This window comes from Rhipicephalus microplus, chromosome 6, assembly GCF_043290135.1.
Source record: "Rhipicephalus microplus isolate Deutch F79 chromosome 6, USDA_Rmic, whole genome shotgun sequence".
NCBI classification, from domain to species: domain Eukaryota; kingdom Metazoa; phylum Arthropoda; class Arachnida; order Ixodida; family Ixodidae; genus Rhipicephalus; species Rhipicephalus microplus.
The window spans coordinates 147,518,956-147,533,137 of record NC_134705.1 but is presented as its reverse complement, the minus strand read 5'-3'; the positions used below and the strand labels follow the sequence as shown (position 1 = coordinate 147,533,137).

The following is a 14,182-nucleotide window of genomic DNA, read 5'->3' as shown; positions in this document are numbered from 1 at the left end:
AGTGTTGAACCCAGTGAAAAATACGCTGGCTGACGAGAAAAATCTGATTGTGCTCGGTAAAACTACGATCAATGTGACGTCATCATTTCTGATATTTTAAAGTAACTTCAGAACGTTTGTTTTACCATATTCGGAGATAGATTACCAACGCAATACTGCACCGCAACACTTTAACAAAAGAACGATGTATAGCAGGGTTCTCCAACAAGTTGCCTGCGAGCGCATGCCAGCCGTGGCTGCACACGGGAGTAAACTTTTGTGACTTAGTCAAGCAGCAGCTGCATTATATGCTCCCCTATCGCAATTATTATCCCTTTGTTCATTCATCGTAAATGAATTTGAAGGCTCCGACAAGACACTTGATTAGCTATTTAGGAAAAAAGTGCAACAAAGTTCCACGTGATGTTCTTTTTTGAACTTTACGAAACTACTTCTTGCGAAACTAAGGTGGAGGTTATGTGCGAAGTGACGGTGTAAGAACCATTCAAATAGAATTATGCAACCTGACATTCACCCAGCAAATATAGCCGCCCGCTTTCTTTTTTCGTTGCTACAATATTACAGCTACATTAAGGAGACGGCAAGAGAGGGCTGCTGTTATACTACTGCAAATAACTGTAAAACAGGAAACAATGCTGTGTTCTCGCTGTGGTAGACTTGCAACTGTAGCAACTCTGTACAATAATTACTGAATTGAATTAATGCTGCCCTGTGGTTTCAAAGACGTCGTCGAAGAGCAGCTTTGTCTGCACAGGTTCTGTGACGGCGGACGATCAAGCACGTGAGTGCAGCGAAGCAGCTTTGCATCCTTCGGACCACGCTTGGACAGGAGCAGAATGGAGAGCGTTCTACAGTTCTCCGTGTTGGTCTGGAAGAACATGTACCTTCGACGCCTGCGAGTGCGTCCGGTCGCCTTCGTGGTCGAAATTCTCATGGCGGCCGTGCCATTCATCAAGATCCAGAACGAGCGAGGCATTGGCGGCAACGATGCCGTTGTCAGCAGCATCATATACCCCGTGTACACGCCAGACTTGACAGATCTCAGGCTAGACACTGTCTTCTATGGACCCGTAAACAACTACTCGCGCCGCATCATTGACACAGTCCACAGCAGGCTGCCTGGGGTCGGTGAGTTGGTCAATGCTTTGCTACTGCGCCCGCTTTATGGCAAAATCGCAGTGTTGTGTGAAACTACAAAGTATTTGTTTGCATAATGTGATAGGCCATAGAAGCTATTGAGTACCATGGCAAATGATATGACGTCGAATGACAGGCTTACTTTAGCACAACTTTTTCATTACTTTTTTTGAGATCCCTGTTATATGTAGTGATACATATTGTAGTTTGAGTAACATATACACTTTCGTTCAACAAATTGATTACCATTGGAGCTGTCTATTGTATGCACTGATATTGTCACGGGCTAAGTAGATGCCTGAGGATGACGACGACGAAGTGCTGAACGGGAACGTGCTTGGACTGCAGCAGCGTCGTACGCATTAGCTCGCCAGTATATTCGCCAGTACACATTTGTTCATCAGTGTATACTTTATTCCCCGTAACATCATTGGTGGAGGTGCGGGGTACCACTCGCTATACAGCCCAACGAGCTGGATCTTCGCAGCGGACGGCGCATCGCAGCTACCACGATGACTGACCAGGCTACTCAATGTCAACAAGATCCGTCAGCCCCGCAGCCGATCGTTGTGGTGCAACCTCGTGACCCAGGTCCATTCAACGGCACAAGTGGCATAGACGTCGATGACTGGCTGGTTCAATATGAGCGCGTCAGCAGCAGCAACCATTGGGGTCCAACGCTTATGTTGGCGAACATCATCTTCTACTTGCATGGCACGGCAAAACTCTGGTACGAGACACATCAAGAAGAGTTGACTAGCTGGGACGTCTGTAAGCAGAAATTGCGCTATCTATTTGGGAAACCCATCGGACGTCAAGTGGCCGCAAAGAAAGAGCTTGCGACTCGTGCCCAGACATCCACGGAGCCGTACATCGCGTACATCCAGGACGTGTTGGCTTTGTGCCGCAAGGTCGACAAGGACATGCTCAACGAGGACAAAGTCGGACACATCCTGAAAGGAATTGCGGATGACGCCTTCAATTTTCTCCTGTGCAAGGACTGCTCGACGGTGGAGTCGGTCATCGAAGCATGTCGTCGCTTCGACCAGGCAAAAAGTAGGCGCATAGTTCACCGATTTGACCGCCTTCCCAACACGGCGGCTACGTCCTCTTGCGAAGATTTGCCCACACTACACCAACCACCAGCGCCAGAAAACGTCACCAGAATAGTCCGTCGGGAACTCGAGGCCATGGCTCCCGCTATGTCTAGCGTCAGCGCGCCAGGACACAACCTCGGTGCTGTTTCAATGATACAGGCCGTGGTTCGCCAAGAGATCGCGAATATGGGCATTTCGCCACCTCATCAAAATGCCTCTGCTACTTCCAGCTCGGCTCCAGTCGTTGCGGCTGCCACTCCGAACCGCACGTTCGCGCCACGACGAAACCCAGCTGAATGGCGCACTCATGATGATCGGCCCATATGTTTTACGTGCCATCGGATAGGACACATCGCTCGCCATTGCCGCAGCCGGTGGACCTCATCACCTCGACCGAGCTTCTATGATTGGCGGCCTCGCTCTGAACGTGCACCTTATGCCCCGTCCTACCGTGCTGAGACAGGTGCAGAGTATAATCCAGAACGTCGGACCAGCCGCTCGCCATCGCCCGTGCGTCGTCAGTCCCGCTCGCCCCAACCCCGCCGTTCTCGGTCTCCTTACGACCGTCGCTCGGAAAACTAGCCGGTGCAGCCCCCGGAGGTGACGCTGCATACACGACTTGGACTGCAAATCCTCTGATTACTCCCGACCAGCGGTGCAACCTCCTTACAATTCTCGTTGATGATTTACCTATAACGGCTCTTACTGATACCGGTGCACAAATATCTGTGATGAGCTCAGACCTCCGCCGCCGCCTCAAAAAAGTTCTGACGCCTGCGATTGCACCTACCGTTCGTACCGCGGATGGGAGTACTCCTGCTGTGCTTGGAATGTGCACTGCGCGATTAATAATTTCTAAGCATCAAACTTCAGTTCTGTTCGCTGTACTGGAAAATTGCCCTCATGACCTAATCCTTGGACTCGACTTTCTGACTTCACACGCTGCGCTCATTGACTGTTCCAAAGGTCTTCTTCAGCTCGAACTACCATCCTTTTCGGAGACCGTCTCTACCAGCCCACCTCGTCTACGCTCTGTCGATTTCCTTAGACTTCCGCCGCAAGCCGCAGTCCAAGTCCAACTCTCGCCATATCCTGCAGTACCCGATGGTGATTATGTTGCTGCCCCGATTTCTGACGTCGCCATGACACGCAATGTTGCACTCCCCAACACGGTGGTTACCGTTAAGGACAACCGAACTTCGTTTCCCGTCCTCAATTTCGGCCTCTCAGCGCAAGTTATTCCTCGCGGCATGTCACTTGCGCATCTTACACCACTGGTCGACCACACAGTTTCCGCTCTAACCACCAATTCGCCACCCGCTTTTTCATCAACGTCGTTCTCGTCCCGTTCTTGTTCCGACCTTTTCAAGCCAATGCTATCTGACAAGCTCACCTCTGAACAAGTCTCTGCTTTCTGCCGTGTGCTTGCTCCTTATCAGGACATCTTTGACTTCGGCGACCGTAATTTGGGCCAGACATCTGTAGTAACCCATCGCATCGACACCGGTGACGCTCGACCCATTCGCCGACGACCCTACCGTGTGTCAGCCCCGGAGCGTGCTGTTATACAGCGAGAAGTCAATAAAATGCTTGATAAGGGCATAATCGAACCTTCATCTAGTCCCTGGTCCTCACCCGTTGTACTTGTTAAAAAGAAGGACAATAGCTGGAGATTCTGTGTTGATTACCGTCATCTCAACCATATTACCAAGAAAGATGTCTATCCCCTACCGCGCATAGATGATGCACTCGATTGCTTGCACGGTGCCAAATATTTCTCTTCAATAGACCTTCGCACAGGCTACTGGCAGATCGCTGTGGACGACAAAGACAGAGAGAAGACGGCCTTCGTGACTCCTGATGGTCTTTATCAGTTCAAGATGATGCCTTTTGGATTATGCAATGCCCCCGCGACATTTGAGCGCATGATGGACTCTCTCCTTCGAGGCATGAAGTGGACCATCTGCCTCTGCTATCTTGACGACGTTATTGTTTTTTCGACTACTTTTGACGACCATCTTACCCGTCTGTCCGCAGTGCTTGATGTTTTTCGACGTGCCAACTTGCAACTTAACTCGTCCAAATGCCGCTTTGGGCAACGCCAAATTTGCGTACTCGGCCATCTTGTTAACGCTGCGGGCGTTCAACCAGACCCTGCGAAAGTCCGAGCAGTTCGCGACTTCCCCACACCCCGCTCTGTCAAGGACGTCCGAAGTTTTCTGGGACTGTGCTCCTATTTCCGTCGTTTTGTCGAGAAGTTTGCTGAAGTAGCCCGTCCTCTAACCTGCCTCCTCAAAACGGATGTCGCATTCACCTGGGGCCAACAGCAAGCAAACGCCTTCTCGTCACTCGTCGACATTCTCACCAATCCACCAGTCCTAGCACACTTCGACCCATCTGCTGCTACGGAGCTTCGTACTGACGCCAGTGGCCACGGCATAGGCGCAGTGCTCGCGCAGCGGCAACAAGGAATGCACCGCGTCGTCGCGTATGCAAGCCGTCTGTTGTCGCGCTCGGAACAAAATTATTCCATCACAGAACGCGAGTGCTTAGCTCTCGTCTGGGCCATTGCGAAATTCCGACCGTACCTGTATGGCCGACCATTCTCAGTTATTACGGACCACCATGCGCTTTGCTGGCTCTCCTCACTCAAGGACCCTACGGGACGCCTTGGTCGCTGGGCGCTGCGCTTACAAGAATACACTTTTTCCGTATCCTATAAATCCGGACAACTTCACAAGGATGCCGACTGCTTGTCCGTTACCCAGTCGATCCCGCTGACACGAGGGAAGATGAGCAAGAGGCCCTCGTTCTTTCAATTACCGACTTCACCGACATAGCTGCTGAACAACGCCGCGACCCCTCTTTGCGTGCTATTATCAATGGTCTGCACTCTCCCCACCCTGACCACTCCTTACAACTGTTCGTTTTTCACAACGACATCTTGCACCGCTACAACACCCGCCCTGATGGTGCTGAGCTTCTACTCGTTGTTCCTGTGCATCTTCGCTCAGACGTTTTGGCCCAGCTGCATGATGCCCCCTCCGCTGGACACCTAGGGGTGTCACGCACGTATGACCGCATTCGCCGCCGATTCTTTTGGCCTGGCCTCTACCGTTCTGTGCGACAGTACGTTGCGGCATGCGACCTCTGCCAGCGCCGCAAGACACCTGCTCTGAGACCTGCTGGTACCCTCCAGCCCATTGAAGTACCAGAAGAGCCATTTTCCCGAGTCGGCCTCGATCTTCTAGGACCCTTTCCCGTGTCGGCCACTGGTAATAAGTGGATTGCTATTGCTACCGACTACGCAACGCGGTATGCCGTTACACGCGCCCTCCCCACCAGCTGCGCTACTGATGTAGCCGATTTCCTTCTTCATGACATCATTCTGCGTCATGGTGCTCCTCGTCAGTTGATCACCGACCGCGGCAGCTGTTTTCTATCTAAAGTAGTCGACGAGCTCCTGCGATCCTGCTCTACCCACCACAAGTTCACTACAGCGTACCATCCGCAAACCAACGGCCTCACGGAACGCCTCAACCGTACCTTGACGAATATGTTAGCGATGTACGTTTCCAAGGATCACAAAGATTGGGACATCCACTTACCTTTCGTTACCTTCGCATACAACAGTTCACGTCATGATACAGCTGGATTTTCCCCTTTTTACCTACTGTTCGGTTATGACCCGCCTTTGCCCATGGACACAATGCTCCAATCTGACGCCGCCTCATCGACTGCTTATGCTCGTCATGCCCTGGCCCGAGCTGACATCGCCCGCCAAGTCGCCCGGGATCGTTTATGTGCCTCGCAGCTTAACCAAAAGAGTGCTTACGATCGCCGGCACCGCGACGTACAGTACTCTCCGGGGTCACTCGTCTTGCTGTGGTTACCATCACGTCGTGTTGGTCTCAGCGAAAAACTGATGTCCCGTTACGTTGGCCCCTACCGCGTCATACGCAAGGTCACCAGCGTGACCTATGAGATAGCTCCACTCCATACCACGTCAGTACCAGCTTCAGTCCCGACCGATATAGTGCACGTCTCACGGCTTAAGCCATACTTCTCACGCCCCGAGAATTGATCGCACCGGGACGGTGCTTCTGCCGCGGGCGGGTAATGTCACGGGCTAAGTAGATGCCTGAGGATGACGACGACGAAGTGCTGAACGGGAACGTGCTTGGACTGCAGCAGCGTCGTACGCATTAGCTCGCCAGTATATTCGCCAGTACACATTTGTTCATCAGTGTATACTTTATTCCCCGTAACAATATTATCCGTCTTTTTCTTTTTGCCAATTTGTCATCAGGTTTGAGTAACGTTAAGCCAGTGCACTTACCACCAGTCCTTCTGGCTTCTTGGCTGCATTTTATTTACTCCAATTAACATAGTGAAACATAGCAGGCGGTATCAGTTCTTCGTTGTTATGAGTAAAACTCATAAATGCTTGGTTTCCAGAACAGTCTTCATCATACAAGGTCAACTTATGCTGCCCTAAACAATTCCCATCAAGCCGAGTGGCAATTTGCTCCCGATTTCTCCGAATCAACAATGAAATCTGCTCGGAACGAACACCAACTCATCAGTTTGCAACCACACGAGTTGCCCGTAAAGCCATTAATTTAAATAAATTTGGCCTACTTTCTTAAAGTTAGTTATTGAAACTCATCACGCTCTGCTACAGGAACCGGTGAACACCTCCTTCGCAACTGATGGTCGAGTATAAAAAACCTGGCGCACAAGGACACCGCTCAGAAAGCGTGCGATGTTTCGACAAAGAACACTCGTCGAATGGTTTGCGTTTCATGGCAACTTCTGATCACATTCTTCGAACCAGAATGTGAACTAATTTGTGTCATTATTGTTTTGTTTAAAACAAAACTTACATGTTTTACATGTTCAACCGCGACGGTTTCAAAGCACTCCCAAGCGCGACTCTCTTAAGTGTTACGCTTATTGTAAATCATGTCCTGGTTAAGTGTCACTGTATGTAGGAAACCAGAAGAGAAGTGTCTGGTTTTCTGAATATATCATGCGCTTTATGCAAAATCTGATTATGAGGGCATCAAACTGCACTTGCTCTACTTCATAGTTTATCCGTGTGGATGCGAACAATTTTCAGCGATTAAGACAATGGCGGACGAGGTGGAAATGGCGCAGCTGCTCTTCTCCAAGAACGTGACGCCCAACACGGTCGGTCTGTACTTCCACACGGAATCACTGGGCGACGACATTCCCCACGACCTGACGTACACTATCATGTTCTCGAGTGGCGTGTACGAGATCACCAAAGCACGCAAGGAGGTCCGGGAGAATGGACCTTCACAGCTCGAAGACAGTGAGTCTGCCTAACCCACGTTTGTCAAGTCTGAAAGAGGTTGCTTTATCCTAAACGAAATAACCAGAGCGAAAAATTGGGACTACAAAGAGTGACAAACATGGGCGCTGCATCATAGTAGTTAGCCAGGAGTTTGTTTGTATTCTTCTCTTTTTTCCGCGCTGTTTATTACGGTGAAGATCGACGCCTACAAAATAACTCGGCTAACCATTCTGTGAAGTTGTTAATGAAACATTGAAGTAAACCAGTGAATGATTTTTGATGGAAAAGTTTATTCTATCAAACTCTGAGGTCCTCAATTGCAGTAATAGGTGAAAATAACGCTCAAAGCTTCACTTTCAGTGAACCCGCTTCTGTGAGATCATCAAAATCCATCAATTCACAGTCCACTGTTGAGGGAACTCAATGTGGCATCGCCATCTGCGTATCTCTTCCACACTTTTCCTCGCTTTTCGTGGATGTTACCTTTCTCACTTTATCAGAACATTACATACTCGCTTTTACTTTTAAACGACACCTGAAAAATTGTGTTTCTTCATTTCTTCCTTATTATCGGCATCGTGAATATTATCACTTCTGTATAGGGTCTCTACACTGGATGATTGTCACTGCCATTGATCTCAAACCCACACTATTCTCCGCTAGCTAATTCCATGCTGTGCAGCCAAACTGATTTGGTCGCTTCTCCTCACGCCCCAACGTCGACACCCCGCCTGCCTTTCCTGCAACTGGTTTAACCCGCGGCAAGCACTCTGAGAACTGGTTCGGCGTGGGCTGCGGAACGTAAACCTCGTCTACATACGCAGCCACACCGAATTGCGTCGATTGCAGTGCGCTGGAAACAGTTTCATTTATTCATATCAGGCGTATCCTCTGTGAGTGCCCAGCTGGGAAACGGCTCAGAATTGGGCCCAGTCCTGTGTACCTCTACAGTAGTTCCTGTTCACCACTGGCTGCGAGGATCACCACCGTGCCCCTCTTACGGCCCTCACGTCTTTCCTGGTAGACTGGAGCCTAATCGAGCGGGTTGTCTGAGCCGCTCGACAACGTAAAGCGCAGATGCTTCTCTGCGCAGGAGAGAAGCATTCACCCCATCCGCAGCGACCACCAATGTTGCTCAAGTTTGAGCATTCATGCTTGCGCAATTGTAAATTAAAAAGCAATTATTGCGCATGTCTGGGGCACCATAATAACACGCATTAATTCTGCACATGCATCTCTTACTTGAAAACGCATACATAAAAATTTTGAAGACCGTAGCGCTTATCACGCTGCGCTTACCATGCAACGCATGCACGGAACGAGGAGTGTCGCTTTGCTAAGACGAGATCGTGTTGGCACCTACCCGTCACCTCGCGTTCTACACCTTATCGCCTCTGAGATGGGCGCGCACACCCGTCTCAGAGCCACGCGCTTTTGTTTTCCAAGAAAAGTGCCAGATGGCGCTCATAACTCACGTGTGACGTGACTTGATGCGCTCACTCGCCTCCGCTGCACGCTCAAGGCACTCTAACGCAGCGCCTCCAGAATACCGCTCACCAATTTTCTTGCACAGAACATAAAATAAATGTTGTGTTCACTCTCTCACCACGCAAGACTATCGTCTTTCGACGGCATTTGCAGAAACATGCAGATACGGGACCAATTTTTTTTTCTGCACCACCTTTCCCGCATCCTCTTCTCTCTCTTCCTATTTCCTTCATTCTCCACCACCCATGAGTATTTTGGTTGGTTCCTTACAGAGGCAGTTACCGGGTACTTTTTCCTAATTTCTCCTCGTTCTACTTTCTTCTTCCTATAATACTCAGAATTACTAACTCTTGGTATCCATGCTGTGAAAGACCATTTGTTGTCTTTACTTCTGAATACGTGGCTTCTCAGAGTCAATTTTCTCGTGGAAATATCTAATAGAGCGTATCGGCTAACCCTATTAAGGCGAAAGCGTTTAGTGTCTCATACTCGCATCCGTCTTTTCATGCCCCCTCCCCCTCACTTTTTCTCGGCAATCAGGTGATGACACATGGCACACCGCAACAATTGCGCCGCCCCAGCTGTGACCTCTTCCTCTTGCACACACTGATAACTGTGATCATTCACATGATTGCTGAGACTGCAAAGGAAAAAAAAACAAACAAGAAGAGCATGTCGTAGTCAGTCCAATGGCCGGAGGGTTTCGCTGAACACACTTCGGAAATTACAAGTCCTTTCATTTTTTTCTACCATTCATTTCACTGGCTTCGTACCTCTCATTGTTACTTGTTAGGGATAAATTTGCGGGATTCTGTAATAAGCACAATGCACAATCTGGGTAGAAAGTTAAAACGTGGTAATTGGACGTCTTGCGAACCCATCAATTTACAGGTTTCTCTGTTGAATTCATATCCAGATGTGTTATATCGAAGGTTAGTTAGTTAATATTGCATAATCAAACAATTACACCCAAGCAAAGATAGTGTGACTTACTTTATGCACTACTCATCAACATCAGTTTCTCCATGTAGTCATAAAGAGCGCCAGTGCATTTGAAACTTTGGCTAGAGTTAAAAGGGGTGCCCTGTATAACCGAGCTGGGCACAATTATCGCCAGGGTTGAACAGGCGGAAGGTTATATAGCGGCGTTTTGAACAAGCGGCAAACAGGTGGAGGAGGTGACACGACATTTTGGGGGGTGTGCTTCACCCGAACGGACCATTTTCTTTCTGGTCCACGAAATCTTTTGAACGTAATGAGAGAGTTATGGCTGCTATTCATATTTCACTAAATATGTCTTGCTTATTGTGCAGCTGTGCGTAACGTAAAAAAGATTCTTTCAGTGGTTATAAGCTTGACGTCTCTGCGCACAGCCATGTCACTCCGTGTGGCGGCTGTGCAAACGGCCGTGGACTTGGCCCACATTCACGCGCTGGAGCGTCGCCGCTCGGTCAACCACACGCATGAGGAGCTGACGGTCAAGCTGCGCCAGTTCCCGTTCCCGACTTACCACGAGGACCCCGACAACACCATGTTCCTCATGGGGGTCCGCTTTGGTGTGGCGTACGCTCTGCCCTTCTGCCTTGTCATTACACGCGCCATCGAAGAGCGACAGAGCGGCATGCAGGCGAGTGTCGTGGTTCATAGTGCGGCTGAAATATTCACAACACGGCATGGTGGCTGCAGGAAGGTTAGGGCAATATGTTGCCAGCTACGAAGCTGTCTACTAAAGTTACTACGGGCTACAAGGAGCACGAGCATCTACAATGAATGTTTTAGCTGCCGCTCGGCTTGCGTCTGAAAGACTGTTTTGTACACATATTTGCCTCATATGATTCTTTCCAGCATGATGCAGCTTTCTGACTAAGTGAACCAATTTGCTGTCGAAGAAAAGTATTTTAAACTTCTCTATTTCCATCAACATAAGAAGAGCTTAAAGGCACTAAAAAACAATCTAACAGAGGTCAGCAGCCAGCTCAGCAAAGCAGGCAGCGGTAGCACACACATAAAAAAACATACATGCGTACATAATTCTGTATACACGCCAGTTAGTATGTCTCAATGGCCACGCCAGTGACAGTACTTATTTACATTGAAGCTCTTAATTATTTCAGCCCTTGCTTTCTCGCCGAGCTTGTAGATTGTCCGCGGTGATAGGCAAGCCGACAGATCACAAAGAACATAGTGGTAAACAGAACGCAAAATATTCTAATATCATGACATCGTCCTACACACACTACAGGAAGAGTTCGTGTAAAATGCATTCTTAAACCAAACTGCATTCTTAATTCTGCAGCTGTTCACGAAGCTGATGGGCGTTCCGCGAACTTGGTTCTGGCTGGTGCAATTTCTGTGCGCCATGGCGACGTGGACATTGAGCAGCGTGCTGGTGCTGGCCATGATGAGCCAAGTCAATGGTCCTTACGGACTGGCCTTCATCTTCCGTACGAACCCAACGCTGGTCTTCACGGCCATGCTGATCTTCAACACGGCGTACATCATCATCGGTCTCTTCACCTCACTGTTCTTTGACACCCGTAAGCACGGTGACTCGAGCCGCATGTTGCATAGCAAGTTGATTCAAGTCTAAGGTGACCTTCACGCTACATTAGTCCCATGGAAAACGACACAAACACCCTTTCTTGCTTGAGTCGTTCATTGTGACTATCCACGTTTTATACAATGTGCTGAACTTGAAATAAGTAGTGTAGACTAGAGGACTTGGCACATGATGAATCGTTTGGTTCTTGCGCAGCTTCGTCTTAGCGTAAAGAAGGGAAATACAGATGACAAGATGAGTGCTCATCCTGTCGTCTGTATTTTCCTTCTTATAACAATACGATTTCAAGTAGAACTGAGGAGCACGCTAGGTATAGGGTAGTGAATACAGGATGAGGGCTCACTTGTGAATCTGCTCAGCGCACAGCATGCCAATGGCAAAAAGCATGCAGGAGGTAATTGTTGCTGGCGTCGATAAAATCGGAAAATATTTTTCTGAGCATATGCTCTCTATCCAACCGACCCACCTACATTACTTGTTATCTTATCACTCAAAATGGGAAGGAGTGTTTTTATCTCATAGCTGGATCCCGAACTGTCCCTCCTGCATCAGTGGCTGCTTGTAGGGCAACGGCACGCTGGTTGTCTTGCATGTAAATTATAAAGTTCTACGAACTGCAGGAATTCATTGCCATCGAATATAAAGTCATCTTAATTATTCTCATTCAAACATAAAACTACCGAGCAGTTCACTAACACTTTGTTAGACAGACAGAATTCACTAGGTTTTGTCTACCCTACTACTTCGCAATGTGCTGTTGTCACTTCCAAGTGTTTCACTTTTACCCATTTCGATACTTGTTCGCATGTGTAGCTGTTGGTGCCACTATTTTTTAAATTAATTTTTGTGATTTCTTCAATCTGATTTTGTTAAATTTATTTTGTCATTTACGTTTGTGATTGTCATGGTTGGCTTTTCTAATTTTTTTTTACTTATGAAAACTTTGTTCTTTATTACCTAATCTATGGAAATTATATAAATTAAATGACTCACTGTTCGCCTAGTCTCCTGTAAACCCTCGTTTATGTTTTGCTACGAGGTCCCCCCGACAGTTTTCACTCCGGGACCTCTGAAGTTGCACTTCTTGTCCACCTTGTAATCTCGTCAAATTTTGTCAAATAAATTTCGTCAAAATCTCTTGGCGTTAAACCTACAAAGTGGTTTTATCACTGTACTGCACAAAAACCTTGCGTCTAGTATGAAATTCGGTCCTGCGGGATCCCGTGATGTGATGTGAAAATTATGAAAAGGAAATTGATTATCACGTATTACCAGGACGATACTACGAGGAAATCCACAATGATTTCTCAGCAAGAAAACTTCATAGTTACCGACAAACTCATCCTGATCTGGGGATTGAGAAGGGGACTATAGCCAGTCCAGCCTTATTGCTCTACCAATAAAGCTAGAAAAACGCAGCGCGAAGGTGGATTATCCGAGAACTTCAAACTCGGAGTCACAGATTCCTGCAAAATTGGTGAGCCTGGACAGTGTCAGGTGGTGTAGAGGCTTTCTCTTTCTTCACCTTCCCACCACCTTGTTTCATTCTTAGAAGCAATTTATAGTTTCCTTTATCCAGTAGATACAATTTGCCTATTAATACACGTTGGCGGTGCTAATTGCAAGCTTTCTGCTTAGCTCAATCGGCAGAACGTCCACTTTTAAAAGGTACCGCGTTCGATCTCCGACCCGATTATTTTTTTGCAGACTCCGAACTTTTCTTAGAGAGATCTTTACCTGTTTTCTTTTGGCTATGTACTACCTACGATACGCTGCAAATTTTTTTGCCTTAATTGCTCCCCTGTTGTGTTTAATCTGACATTGCATGCCGGGGCACGCTGACACAGCGAGTCTCGGCCTGGCGTGTGGCCTGATCCTGTGGACGGTGTCGCTGCTGGGTCCCTTCTTGTCGCTGCAGTGGTCTGCCCGTACTGTGTCCGCCTACATAGCCACCAAGAGTAGCTCCAAGTTATTCGCCTCCGTGATCCCCATACACGGCCTCTACTTCTTCTTCCGCATCGTCGAGTTCTACGAGTCATATGGTGAAGATGCGTGCAACTTCGCACAAGTTTCTCTTCTGCAAATGCCCACAGATCAGTTTTACGGCTTTTCCAGAAGCTAAAACTTAGCACGTGGACAACAAAACATTGTCCTGATCACAGGATATTTGCCCATTTTCTTGGTGGTGCCGCAGTAATATGCGCCGGGCAGGGACGATTATCTGCACAAAGAGCAACGCGTGAATATGTGTGTTTAAAGCAAAGATTGATTGATTGATTGATTGATTGATTGATTGGGTGATTGGGGGGCATTGATAAGAAACACATGTATAGACACATAGTACGCACCACGGGTGCTGTGGTCTCTACTACCCACTCACCATTAACCACCCATGATGTCTTATTGTGTGTTTCTGTCCCCGACATAAAAGAACAAAATAACGGTTACTTTCACTTTATTTTAACCGCTATATACGCGTAATGTTCTACGTTCACACCTATGATAATACTTATGTGTACTTGCTACTGTAATTAATTGCACATTCATTATATCAGTCTTCAACGTAAGTATGCATCACGT

The 14,182-nt window shown here is 48.0% G+C and overlaps 1 protein-coding gene across 1 annotated transcript in view; it reads left to right on the top strand.

Moving 5' to 3' along the window:
* Positions 1–836: 836 nt before the first annotated feature.
* Positions 837–14,182, top strand: part of LOC119168399 (phospholipid-transporting ATPase ABCA3) — a 55,810-nt gene continuing 42,464 nt past the window's right edge. The window contains exons 1-5 of the mRNA XM_037419804.2: positions 837–1,128; positions 7,357–7,572; positions 10,416–10,669; positions 11,339–11,579; positions 13,450–13,644. Of these exons, the coding sequence (XP_037275701.2) occupies positions 837–1,128; positions 7,357–7,572; positions 10,416–10,669; positions 11,339–11,579; positions 13,450–13,644 (1,198 nt within the window). The remainder of the gene's footprint in view (positions 1,129–7,356; positions 7,573–10,415; positions 10,670–11,338; positions 11,580–13,449; positions 13,645–14,182) is intronic.